The sequence below is a fragment of the Rhipicephalus sanguineus genome, chromosome 7, assembly GCF_013339695.2.
Source record: "Rhipicephalus sanguineus isolate Rsan-2018 chromosome 7, BIME_Rsan_1.4, whole genome shotgun sequence".
NCBI lineage: Eukaryota > Metazoa > Arthropoda > Arachnida > Ixodida > Ixodidae > Rhipicephalus > Rhipicephalus sanguineus.
Window position 1 is genome coordinate 58,185,444 of NC_051182.1, and position 14,393 is coordinate 58,199,836.

Genomic DNA, 14,393 nt, shown 5'->3' on the forward strand with positions numbered 1-14,393 from the left:
GCAACGGCAGTGCAAACCTACGCAGTGCCTCTGGTGCAGCCGGCGCAACACCGCAAGGAGCAGTTGGAGCGGCAACACCGCATGGCGATTCGGCGCTTCATGGTACTCCCGCGCCAGTCGCCCGTGGCTGCTTCAGTGGCAGAGGCCCAGACGTGGCCGCTGTCTCTCCTTATGCTGCGACAGGCGCTGCATCATGTGGACCATCTCCACAGGGCCCCAGGGGGCGATGCCCTCCTACGGAGACTGCGGAGCCGACCAGCTTCACGAATGGGACAAATCTGTACACTCTATGAAGAACTGGTGCCCGCGGCTCCCTGTCCTATCCAGCCCCCTCCACCACACCAGCAGCCTCTGGACATGCATTCGGAACTGGGCAACCTCAACAAAAGGCGAACACCGGTGTGCGAGCTCCACCAGTCAGCCGTGGCGAAGCTCCACGACAGGCTGCGGGGGCACCTCCTGGTGTTCACGGACGGGTCAGTCCGGGACAGCCCCCGCTCGGCCGCGGCTACCTGTGTCATACCAACGACTGGGACGACCATCCGGTGTCGCCTTCCCTTCCACGCCAGCTCCACCGCAGCAGAATTGGCTGGCCTTCACTTGGCAGCTGACTACCTCGCTGCTATGCCACCCCAGCTGCCAGTGGCGATCCTGTGCGACTCCCGGCCAGCCCTACAAGCGCTGCTGCAGCCAGACCAAGCCGCCATTACCGTGGCGTTACTGCACGCCAAGCTAACCGCCATCGAAACTAGCGGTGTACGTCTGTCCCTTCACTGTCTTCCCTCGCACGTTGGGATTGCTGGTAACGAGGAGGCCGACGCCGCTGCTAAGGCAGCACACCACGGCGACACCCCAGTCACCAAGGTGTTAGCCCTGTCGGACTACCCCCGGCAACGACTGCGGCAGCTGCTTCCAGTGGCCCACCCTGACACGCGGGTGGCAAGCGGCAAACCACCGCCACCCCATACCAGAGACCGGCCTGGAGAGACGCGAGCGGTGGCTACTGCTTCGCCTGCGGACCGGCAGCGCTTGGCCTGCGGCACGCATGTTTTCCAAGGGTCGCTGCTCATCGCCTGCGTGCCGCAGATGCGGTGACGACGAAACTTTGGACCATATAATTTGCGCCTGCCCTGCCCTGGCCGCTGAACGACGCTTGACGGCGCGCCGCTATCGCCTGATCGGTCTCCCTGTCACAACGGTGGAGGACTTTCTCTTTCCCGCACGGTCTAAACTACAAGCCATGCGAGCCTTCCTCGAGTTTGCGGCTTCTGCGGACCTCGCCACCTTATAGACGAGCCCTTTGGCTTCGTGCTCCCGCCTTCGTGGACAAGACACTCTTGCCACGCTAATCACTCCTTCTATCTTCCTTTCTTCTATCATCTTTACTTCCCCTTCCCCATTCCTAAGGGCGCTGAGCCGTGTCCCCACGACGGGAGGCAGAGAATAGCGCCTCTTTTCATTTCCTTCACGAATCACTCTCTCTCTCTTCTATTGTTGTGTCATTGACGTACATAGAAACGTAACTCGTGCCAGCGGATCGTAACTAGTACTCAATCTTGGCCAATATTACCACAGGGCCGAGCATGACGATCGACACTGCGTGCTCCTCAACGTTGGTGGCCCTGAACGAGGCTGTGCTCGCGCTTCGCTCAGGCCGCTGCGAGGCGGCTATCGTAGGAGCCGGGAACCTCAACCTCGATCCGTGCGTAGCGCTGAACTTCAAGCAGATGGGCGTACTCTCGGAGGACGGAAAATGCAAGTCTTTTGACTCAAATGGTGAGCCCTTCGTCGATCACTAACCCCCGCATTCGCAGACGTTTCAATAGAAGATAGGTTTGTGATTGGTCTAGTTGGTAATCCATCTTCAACAGAATGCGCAGGAACGGAAAACGGACAAAGATGGAAACAAAGGCAAGCGCTGACTTTCACATGCAATTAAAAAAAAATCATTGCCTTTCGTCTTGTGTCATTTGTGTATCGGGTCTATTGTTACGTCCAATAAGGTCTTTCTTAATTTGCTGAAGCCTGTTCTGTTGTGCGTCGCCTTGCGTGCGTACACGCGATGTAGTACGTAAGAAGATATGTGTGCGTTTTCAATACTACCATAGGTGAAAGTCAGTGCTTGTCCTAGTTCCCTAATTTTCCGTTGTTCGCTCATGCGTCGTTTGCTAATGATTGTTCCTATGACTAATAATAATAACTGAGGGGGTTTGACGTCCCAAAATCGCAATATGATTATGAGGGACGCCGTATTTGAGGGTTGCGGAAATTTTTACCGCCCGGGGTTCTCTAACGTGTACCTAAACCTAAGTACAGAGGTCTCAAGCATTTTCCTCTCCATCGAAACGGCGGCGGCCGCGGCCAGGATTCAATCCTGCGACCTGCGCGACCGCTGTCGAGCACAATATCCCATAGACCACCGTGGCGGGGAACACCTTGTTATGACTCAGTGATGTATGTATACTGGTTCTGACAACACGCGACTACAAGGAATACGCAGTCGATGCCAGGGGCGTAGTCCGGGGGGGGGGGGTGTTGGACGGTCTCAATTGTGCTTGCGTATGCGCACACATACAACCGCAAGCACGAACATACATAATGTATGGTTAACCCCCCCGCCCCCCGATACCAAGATCTGGCTACGCCCTTGATGCAGTTTTGTAGAGCTCTTGCATTTTTATTTTATACAGGTCCAAGTCAGCTGAGATACTAGTGTACTGTATTCTGTGTTCCTAACAAAATATACCGATGTAACCTTTAGTTGAAGGTTGCCTTTGGATACACATCTGCAATGCTTTGTACATGTGCATATGGAGAGAGGTAACGGTTACATGCTATTTTTCCTTTTGTGCAGGCGATGGCTACGTTCGAAGTGAAGTTATTGGCTGCATGTTCCTCCAAAGGTTTTCCGACGCCCGTCGTGTGTACACCAAAGTCGTCAACGTAAATGTTAATACAGATGGTTACAAGCTCGAAGGTGAGCTTGCCATTACGTTGTTCTGCTCGGGTTTGTGATACTTATATCGATGAAACTATGTATATTTGAGTTTTTGAGCTTTTCTTTAACATACAGTGGTGTGTGCGTGCGCGCGCGCGCGCGCGTGTGTGTGTGTGTGAGTGTGTGTGTGTGCAAACTTACGTCGCCAAAAGAGAAATAACATGGCTGTATCTCTGAGGAAGCCCGCCGTACTCACGAAAGCATTGCAATTTCTGGAATTCACAAATAATTCTTACCTTAGATTACTGCAAATATAGGGCAGTGTCTCACAGCGTACTTTCACATACGGCACTTTTCCGTGTCCGGGTCTATGTGCAGCCTGAGAAGACAGAATAACCGCCGTTAACATGTTCGTTCAAAAAGTGAGCAGTTCATCTCATAATATAATAATAATAATATCTGGGGTTTAACGTCCCAAAACCACCGTATGATTATGAGAGACGCTGTAGTGGAGGGCTCCGAAAATTTCGACCACCTGGGGTTCTTTAACGTGCACCTAAATCTAAGTACACGGGCCTCAAACATTTTCGCCTCCATCGAAAATGCAGCCGCCGCGGCCGGGATTCGATCCCGCGACCTTCGGGTCAGCAGTCGAGCGCCATAACCACTAGACCACCGTGGCGGGGCAGCAGTTCATCTCGGATGGACGCCACGCACAGGACGAAGTGTGTATGTTTTGCAAGAGAGACCTTCTTATTTGGAGTGGTAATTGTACGTGTCATGGAAATGCATTTTTTCCCTTTAAGCCTTCGTGCGTATGGGTATACCGGGTGTTCAAAGTTAAGTTTTCTAGTTTTGTTAAGATTCAGCACTGGGAAGAACGTGAAAACCACCTTTGCAGATGAGCTATGTATCCAGGGGAACAAGAAATTGAGACAATAATTATGGCGTTCAGCCACTCAATTAACTAAGATTGAATAATGAACTTTTAAATGAGTGCAGCAAGCGGGCATGTTTGTATTGAAAAGTTGGAAAACGTCGCGTTTCTACACAGTTCCACTTAGAAGAATTCTTCTAGCATCTCTGTACTCGGAGATATCCTGCTGCAAAGTTTAATTGCGGTTTGCATGATTATGCGTCCAAGGCGGTGAGGATCGGGGCAATGTTCCTCCCAGATTTGAAGAGCAGTCATTGCTCGCTATCCCCAGCCAGTAGTAAAAAGGCAACCGTTATCATCTTCGCCTATGCCTTGGACCCGTTGTCAATTTAAGCGCCTCACGCAAAGGCGGCGGCATTCGGGGAGGAGCTTGGCGCCATCGCTCACTATCTTGCATGCGTAATCATGCAAACCACAAATAAATTTTGCAGCAGGATATCTCGGGGCACAGACATGCTAGAAATGTTCTTCCAAGTGGAACTGTGCAGAAACGGATTGCCCCCACTGTTCAATACAAACATGCCCGTTTTGCTGCAACCGTTAAAAAGTGCTATATGCAATCCTAGGTAATTGGGTGGCTGACAGCGATAATTATTTTCTGACTTTGTGTCCCCCTGGATACAAAACCTATTTGCAAACGTGGTTTTCACGTTCTTCTCAGTGAGGAATTTTAACGAAATTAGAAAGCTCAACTTTGAACACCAGGTGTATATCAATGTTTGCTCTTCAAAGGACGCCCAGCGTTGGCCACCATGATCATTTGAAGCAGTTGATATACCACTCATTCACTCGGTAAAAATCGCAGGACTCCTTCAATACATGATGTTCATTCCGCAGCAACCCGTCTACATGCAAGCTCCCCGTTCATTTACTTTTGATTACAATCAATGACCAATAGTCAACATTTATCTTGTAAGGCTCTTTAAAACAACACACATATTTCAGCAACGTCTTGTCTAAGGTGCGACAAATGGCTAGAGCAATCATTAGGAAGGAATGCTCCCACGATACGTGCCGCCTGGACAGTGCACCCGATCAGGGTGCCCCACCTATCTCTAGCCAGAATCTTTTAAAATATGCGGGCGCATTGTGTTGATGCGAGTAAATGTGTGTTGCTTTATGTTTTCTCTTTATTCACCTAAGTATGCGATTTTAATTACTTAACTTTTAAAGCAACGAAGGTGGGCAAAATATTCCGATTGGAAAGCTGTAGATCACTTTGCAAAACGTCCGATTAGACATTTTCTAACTTTCAATCAATTAAGTACTAGCGTTTTTCGGCTTACTACATATGCCCGCAAAATGCAAAAAAAAGAATACCATGTGGCATGCTCTCTTGCGCTCTGTGATTGCAAAGCTCCCTATCGTTCCGCGTCTAAACGACGATAGCATTTGGCCATGTGGCGGCCCGTACAAAGCAGCGACAATGGTAGTCGCTGTGCGATGGTGAACGCTTCCCTAACGGCAACGTACGCGATAACCGCTGCGTTGGCTTATCGCTCTAATGAACCGATGTGAAGAAATCATATCGTTTGTACGCGGGACTTTTAGGAGCAATAGCATAATCGCGCGCACAGGCGCGAGCGGGCATGTCACGTGGTCTTTCTTGTATTTCGTGGGTATGTGTAGTAGGCCAGTATGTGTAGTAGGTCTAGTCGTATCTTTTGCAATGTCATCTCCAACTTTGCCATTAGAAGTGTTGGCCAGTTTCGATGCTTCAAAAGTCGGTTAATTAAACATGCCTAATCAGGCAATGAAACGGGAAAAAAATTGTGATTTACTCCATGAAATAGTCAGCAATACGCAGTTGATCCTATTATCAAAGAGTACGTCGGCATATTTTTAAACTGTGGCTGGAGATGCCTGGGGCACCTAGATACCTGGGTTGAATCGCGCTGCACCGTGGAACCCACCGTCTATTCAAAAGCATAAAATAGCCCATTCACCGATTACGCAAGTATATGACAGCGAAGCGGCACATAAAATGCCATGATTGCTCCGCGCCGTTAAGCGCGGGCCTCGACAGACCACAGTAAGAGAAACGTGACACACGCTACCAAGCTTTCGCATCAGGTGCCGAGTGAGGAAAAAATTTCCCAACGATTACGATACTGCCTAATGCAAATTCCGAGCGTACCTGTTTAGGTGTTTCGATTTTGCGATAAGTTCAGGGGAGCAGTCTTAGAGGGACACGTGTGTATATGGAGTAGAGCTGTGCACGGGCCGTATTTCCGAGCCCGAGCCCGGCCCGGGCCCGCTGACTTTGTCGAAGGCCCGCCCGAGCCCGACAGCAAAGGGCTGCGAGCCCGCCCGGCCCGGCCCGACGTACGAAAACACAATCCCGGGCCCGGCCCGGCCCGACCCGGCTTTTTGAAGGTTCGCTGCGAAAACAAAACATCGTTTTCCGGTAATTTGGCATTTTATTGAGTATATCGAATATGATCAAACGACACACGACGAAGAGTCTCTAATACAGCCCCTTTCTAATAGAGACTGTTACAAGTAATAGAGACTTTCTAATAGAGACTTATACAAGTAGACGGCCTCATGCCAGCAACAATGGAGTTCGCTCGCCAAAGCCGTCACGTGTATGGGTTATGCCAATGCAAGCGTCAGCTTGCACGAAGGCGATCTACGTCGGGTCGCTCGTCGCTGTGGCGTGCATTTTCACTCATATGGGATTTGGCCTTAAATCTAACGCGGAACAGTCGCGTGGCGCCGTCACTAGCTCAGGTGGCGCTACTTCTTTGTTTGTCGGAGTGCAACAGAGGCAGTGCTTTACCTGCTCCCCTTTTTTTTTAAGTGGCGAATGGAAAGGAAAAGCGGTAAAGTGCGGTCGCGGAAAAGGCGCTGTATGCGTGCTGGAAAACAATTCCCGCTCATTCTCTATATTTCGGGCTTGAGTCGGGCTTTGCGCTGGGCCCGAGCCCGGCCCGATAAAGCTCCAAGTAGCCCGAGCCCGGCCCGGGCCCGAGCTGAAAGTACGTCGGCCCGCCCGAGCCCGGCCCGCGGGCCGGGTCGGGCTCAGGCTTTCGGGCTACCCGGAGCCCGTGCACACCTCTAATATGGAGTTGCACACCACTGTTGATTTTCCACAACTATTTCTTTAAGAAACACTTGTATGAGTGTAGCGTGACTGCGGCGGACAATATTGTGCAGCCCAGTTCACACCAACCGCCGCAGACGGAGCGTAGCGCGACTGCCTCGCTAACTGGGCGACCGCGGAAGGCAGTGCGTGGGCGCGTTCCGCAACAGCCGACGCACGACGGCGCGCACTGCTGTAGCGCTGCGGGTGGCCGCTCGTTCCTCCTCGTCATGCTCTTTTCTCTATCGGAGTCTTTCATCCTCATTCGCTCTCTCTTTCGTCCGACTCTCTTTCGTCCTCGTTCACTCTGCCGGTTACGCCAACGCCGCTCTTTGCAGGAACGGGCGCCTAAGAGCTACGCTTTAAATAGCGCGTCGCCTCTACGCAATGTGAACATCGCGCTTGGTCGCCTGTGTTATCTGTGCAAGCTCTCGTTTGCTATTATCGCTTCGGTGGTCGCTATAAGGAAAAGAAATGTCAACAACAAAACAAACTTTAGAGAACAACGTTGGTGGTAGCGAGCTTCAAAATTGTAGCCCCGCGCCTCTGAAACCAGGTGGCTACAACACTTGGATAGACCAGCGCCCTGGGCATTCTGCAGCATGCTACTGGGACCAAAATTCTCATGTCACCGCTTTCGTCCCACGGGTCTTGGTAACGGAAGTTTGTGCTTTCCTTGTGCCTGCTGCTTTAGCACATCAAGTTCCTCGGTGTGGTTTGAATTCTTAGGTTTAATGTTAGTGTCCAATGATGTCCAACTAATTTTGCTTGCATTTTTACATCTCTTCTGTAGGGTGGCTTTATTGAGAATCGCGCGCTTAGACTGCGTTATTATAAGTGATCTATAGATTACGATTGCTTGATCTGGTCTCATGTTGAAACCGAACCTTTTTCTTTTACAGCTGATTTTAACGCTGCCCAGAGATGGATTTCATTTTCGAATGAATACGCTCATTGCACGATGGACTTTCTACGTGTTACAGTTTCCTTATTTAGCAACAAACAAACAACTAAGCTTTGCAGCAGACAAAAAGACAGGCACCGATATCATGACTTTAAATTTTCGCACGCAAAACCTCATAAAATCAGTATACTACATAGCCGATGACAAGGGTAGAGGCCCTGATGGAAATCCATTTTATTAGACTTACAGCGCCAGGCTCCGCTTTAATTCATTTTGCTGGGAACAGTGACTTTTACGAAGACAGTGAACTAGGCGACGCTTTTGTCCAGGAAAAATATGTCGTCGTATAATTGAGATTGCTGTCAAAAGTGACGAAGCGCTCAATTGTAAGGATTTGTTGCTTGAAAAAAAAAGCCACTGTTCGTTCAGGCACTAATTATTTCGGTTGTAATACACCAAGTACCTATTCCAAACGCTTCTGCTATTTTTAAGAAACATGTGAACGTACAAGCGAAGAGCGGTAGCATTAAAACAGTCTTTCCGGAGGCACCTCAGATAGTAACAGACGTTTAACGCGATAGCGTTATAGAGCTCGTTTCGCAGAAATTCCGGTGTCGGTTGGGTGTGTTGTTGTGAGCAAACAAACAGCATGAATGCAAAAAAAAACAAATTATAAAAAACCATCGCATTGAGCGGGAATCTAACCTAGGCATTCTGCTCGGCAAGCAAGTGTTCTACCACAGGGCTACGTCCATGCTCAATATTGCTTCGAAAAAACGAACACTACGTCAATACTAATTAGTGCGAGGAGTGTTGTTAACACATGTAATATTTCATGACAGATTCGTAGAATTTCACCAAGCGTCAAAACGTATGACTTGCGCAACCAGTGGGTGGTTTAAAACTCTACCCATGACAAAGCGTTCAGGTATAATTAATCATCATCAGCAGCAACAACATAAAAAAGTGCCCAGATGCGCAGGTGCGCGTTTTGCTTTACGGACGCGTAATGCGTACTTTGGAAATTGGCAAAAGGAAGAATTATAGCCCAGTGGGCAAACCCCAACTCTATTGGCAGTAGGCATTCTAGGATAGTTTGAAATGGCCTACGTTACGCGCTCAAACGTTCCTTTCCTTGCGGTACGGCCGAGGGAGGTGTCCGAATTATATTTCCGAATGACCGAATTACTTTTCTCCCTCCCTCCCACAATGTGCAAACTTCGGCTTCCGCCATCCCCCTTGCTCCTTGTCGATGCCACCTTAGCAACTCATGATGGCGAGTGGGAAGTCTACGCCCCTGCCCTACACCACATCATTCCTCTGGGCAACACTGGTGCAGTCACTTCCAACAGGCGACTAATAAATATAATGTGCGACCACCCGGGCATTATACAGGATGTGGAAGTAGTTAACAAGGTCCGATGCAGTGACCATAGAATGGTAAGATCTAGAATTCAACTAGACGTGAGGAAGGCACGGCAGAAACTGATACGCAAGAAGAAGCCTATTAATGAGCTAGCTCTGCGAGGGAAAGTACAAGAATTCAGAGTTTCACTTCAGAATAGGTACGCGGCTTTAACCGAGGAAACCGACCTTAGCGTTGACGCAATGAATGATAATCTGACTAGTATCATTAAGGAGTGTGCAGTGGAAGTCGGGGGTACAGTCGTTAGACAGGACACTGGTAAGCTATCCCAAGAGACGAAAAAGCTCATTAAGAAACGTCAAGCTATGAAAGCCTCAAATGCAACAGACAAAATAGAGCTGGCGGAGCTTTCGAAGTTGATCAATAGGCGTAAAGTAGCCGACATAAGAAAGTATAATATGGAGAGAGTTGAGCATGCTCTAAAGAACGGAAGAAGCCTCAAAGCTACGAAGACAAAACTGTGCATAGGCAAAAATCAGATGTATGCATTAAGGGACAAGGATGGCAAGGTCACAACCAATATGGATAGAATAGTTGAGGTAGCGGAAGAGTTCTACAGAGATCTGTACAGCAGCCGAGACAGTCAGGATGATAATGTAAGAAGCAGTAATATCCCAGAGGAATCTGACATCCCACCAGTATTAACAGGAGAAGTAGAGAAAGCCCTAAAGGGAATGCAAAGAGGCAAAGCCGCTGGTGAGGATCAGGTAACATCAGAGCTGTTGAAAGACGGTGGAGAGATTATGTTATAGAAACTGGCCACCCTGTATACGAAGTGTCTCTCGACAGGGAGGATACCAGAATCTTGGAAGAATGCCAACATCATCTTGATCCATAAGAAAGGGGACGTCAAGGACCTGAAAAATTACAGGCCCATCAGCTTACTGTCCGTTGTCTACAAGCTATTCACAAAAGTAATTGCTAACAGAATTAATAGGACATTAGAGTTTAATCAACCAAGGGACCAGGAAGGATTTCGTACAGGCTTCTCAACAATAGACCATATTCATACTATCAATCAGGTGATAGAGAAATGCGCGGAATACAACCAACCCCTATACATAGCCTTCATAGATTACGAGAAGGCATTTGATTCGGTGGAGACATCAGCAGTCATGCAAGCACTTCGGAATCAGGGCATCGACGAAGCCTATATAAACATAATGGAAGACATCTACAGCGCATCCACAGCCACTATAGTCCTTCATAAAGAAAGCGACAGAATCCCAATAAAGAAGGGCGTACGACAGGGAGACACGATCTCTCCAATGCTATTCACCGCGTGTTTACAGGAGGTTTTCAGGGCCCTAGATTGGGAAGAATTAGGGATAAGAGTTAATGGAGAGTATCTCAGTAACCTGCGATTCGCTGACGACATTGCATTGATGAGTAACGCGGGAGACGAATTACAGCTCATCATTACTGAACTGGATACGGAAAGTAGAAGAGTAGGTCTGAAAATTAATATGCATAAAACTAAAGTAATGTGGAACAATCTTGGCAGAGAACAGCGCTTTGCGATACGTGGCGAGACGCTGGAAGTTGTAAAGGAGTACGTCTACTTAGGACAGGTAGTAACCGCGTAGCCGAACCATGAGAGTGAAATAACTAGGAGAATAAGGATGGGATGGGGCTCATTCGGCAAGCACTATCAAATCATGAATGGTAGTCTACCACTATCTCTCAAGAGGAAGGTATATTACAGCTGCATCTTACCGGTACTTACCTACGGAGCAGAAACCTGGAGACTTACAAAGAGGGTTCAACTTAAATTGAGGACGACGCAGCGAGCGATGCAAAGGAAAATGATAAGTGTAACCTTAAGAGACAGGAAGAGAGCAGAGTGGGTCAGGGAACAAACGGGGGTTAAGGATATCATAGTTGAAATTAAGAAGAAGAAATGGATATGGGCCGGCCACGTAGCACGTCGGCAGGATAACCGGTGGTTAATAAGGGTAACTGACTGGATTCCAAGAGATGGCAAACGCGTGAGGGGGAGACAAAAAATTAGGTGGGTAGATGAGATTAAGAAGTTTGCAGGTATAACGTGGCAGCAGAAAGCACAGGACCGAGTTGATTGGCGGAACATGGGAGAGGCCTTTGCCCTGCAGTGGGCGTAGACAGGCTGATGATGATGATGATGATGAAATATAAGGTGATCGGACACGCTTACCTCAATTGCCTTACCTTATTTCAATCGGTTTCCGCTGTGGTGGTCTAGTGGTTATGCGGCTCGAATGCCCCCTGGAACGTCGTGGGAGGAAATTCCTGCTGTGGCTGCACGCATTTCAATGGAGGAGAAATGCTAGCCACCCGTGCACTTATATTTAGGTGCATGGTAAAGAACCCCTGGTGGTCAAACTTTCCGGAGCACTTCATTACGGCGTGTCCCATAATCATATCCGGGTGTCGGGAAGTAAAACTCCAACAACTGCTAACATTATTCTTTGTTTTTCGTGTTTTGTTCATCCCAATTTGTTGCGTTTCGGAAAATTTCGGTGCACATCAGTATCGGAGATATCGCGAAACGAGAGTTCCGGGATGGATTAAGTAGTTTTCATTGTCTTTGTTGTATTTCCTTTGCTATTTTTACCATAAGCCGTATTTAGCCTCATTTTCTTTCGTCATATAAAGTTTATGTTTTGCTAAACGAACAGAAGAAATGATTATTGAACGTTGTTATCTAAGCCTCACGATGTTGCTTTTTTGAGAACTCTGGTGCTGAGGTGTGATCGCAAATATTAAACCCTATTATTCTAACAAGGTTGCACTCGCATTCTCGAGTAACATTCATTAAATATCTTTTAAGCAAATCCCCTTATGGCTAAGAAGAGGTATGAACTTCGCCAGACTTGCGGAATGGGGTCACCCTGGCAGTCATGCGACAGCATTGAACTCTGCGAACTGCGCGAAAAGTTATAACACAAAACACATAGGCACACTTAAACACTCATAAGAAATTTGTAATTGGTGAGGCTGTGCCTCAAAGGGAGGCATGGTTGCATCAAGCTACAAATGCCGCCAATATCGGCAGTACACTGCCCTCACTGAGGAAATGCAAACTCTCGTGCGCTCGTAAGAGTACTGAAATACGCAACTACGAAAATATGTGAAAAATACCTTCTAGAAAGCTGTTCAGCAGTTTTCATTAGGTCTTATTGAATTGGTGCAGCTTTGCTTGGGTCAAGCAGCCGTCCTTGCCTTGAACGCATGTCCTTCTCGAATCTCGCAGGCATGCCCTTCCCATCGGCCATAGTACACGAGCAGCTTCTCCGTGCCACATACGCTGAAGCCAACGTGGATCCGCAAAAAGTAGTGTACGTCGAAGCCCATGGTACGGGAACAAAGGTTGGTGGGCCTCAAGAGTTGGAAGCGATCAGCAATGCCCTCTGTCCACCGGAAAGAGAAAAGCCCCTGAAAGTCGGATCTGTCAAGAGTAATATGGGACATGCCGAGAGTGCTTGTGGTAAGGAGATGCGACTGCATACTAGTAATACGATTAACAGCCGTAACAGAGAACTTTGTCGACTGCCCTTTACTTACACGATGATCGAGCGTAATCCATGTTTGGTTATTTTCAGGATAGGCGACGGTTTGTCATATATTAACAGTTTTCCCATATAATAAAATATCCATAAAATAAAATCCCATACACAACGGTATGCAATTTAATAAAGGCACTGTATAGCCATGCAGCTTCCTCTTAAAAGAAGTTAACTCTGCAACGCCCATAAACTTTACTTCTAAAAGAGAAATCGAAACAGAACGCTTCCTAATTTTTTGGTCCCAGGAGAGTTCATTGCAAGAAAGGGGCAATAAAATCTTAATTCAGGTGTAACGTAAAAATTATAGAAATGTTTATTCTATTAGTAATTTCATGAAATGTGTAGCTATCGCTGCAACCTCATTAAGCATTTGAAAAATGCAGCAGTTGCTTTTCCAATGTTTCATTACTTTACAATCTTAGACCCTTAAAAATCTCAGCCTCTTTAGAATGTGGTATTGTGGGTATTACAGAGACACGCACTTTTCCTGAATCAAAATAATAGTTTTACATCGTTCTCGTTAATAGAACATTGGGGTACTATTCCATATCACAATATCTTTTGTCGAGAACCTGCTCTTTCATGTAGCCCCATATGGCCTGGACACCCTGTAATCTATTTGGTATGGTGCTGAGGAAAAATAACACAAAGTGCTAGAGGCGTTAGTGAAAATTTTAGTATAACCAACAAACATGAAAGTACTCAAGCCGGCGATGCCAGTGGGCATGGTAGTTCTAATTTAGGCGCACTATTTTCGCATATACAACCACATGTGGCCTATACTAGCCTCAATATACGCTATTCAGCAGAAAAAAAAATTGAACGTATTCCCTTGGGGCGCGCAGTTGTGATAAACAGGACTTCCGCTATTGCAACGGCGACAACATTCAAAGAGCAAACGAAAAGGTAAAGATAATGACATCGAACTATGAGAACGTTCCAGCCTGAAGGAAAATAGTATGCACGGCAATATGTGCTTGACTGCCAGTTTTCGCACCTTGAAGTGTGTAGATTGCAACTGCCAAACTATTCGAGCTTTTAAAATAGAAAAAGAAAACTGCACGGACGTTTGCCTGCCTATATACTGTCGTCTTACGATGCATGCCACATCTTCGTAATTTGCTTGCACTAAGTTTCGATTTGGCGACCGTGGCTGTGTGTGTCTACGTCCTATTTATTTACTGTTCGAGTTATTGTCGAATGCATTCACTGTTTCCAATTAACTATAACTTCGATAAGTCCAGAATGTATATTCTGAAAGATGATGCGAGCCTAATAATGATAGGCTGCGTATTGGCTCTTGCCCGTGCATTGCATCACTTTTTTGTTTTTCTTTAGTGAATTCAAATTATATATCTCCTAAATCATTTCTAGCACTATAGCGCTTACGAAATTGCGTTTTCGTTGGGAAGCGTTCTTTCACTGTCTATATGAAACTTCTGGCCTGTTAATTGTAATCAAAAACACCGAGCAATGCCACGCTTTAATGCTAGGTGTCTCTGAACAGCGTTGTGAGATTTTACTTTCCGGTGGTAAAAATGCATATCCTTACGCAATG

General features: G+C 47.3%; 1 protein-coding gene across 1 annotated transcript in view; it reads left to right on the forward strand.

Moving 5' to 3' along the window:
• Positions 1 to 14,393, forward strand: part of LOC119398708 (fatty acid synthase-like) — a 141,680-nt gene that overhangs the window by 14,334 nt on the left and 112,953 nt on the right. The window contains 3 exon segments of the mRNA XM_049417399.1: positions 1,576 to 1,776; positions 2,855 to 2,977; positions 12,523 to 12,756. Of these exon segments, the coding sequence (XP_049273356.1) occupies positions 1,576 to 1,776; positions 2,855 to 2,977; positions 12,523 to 12,756 (558 nt within the window).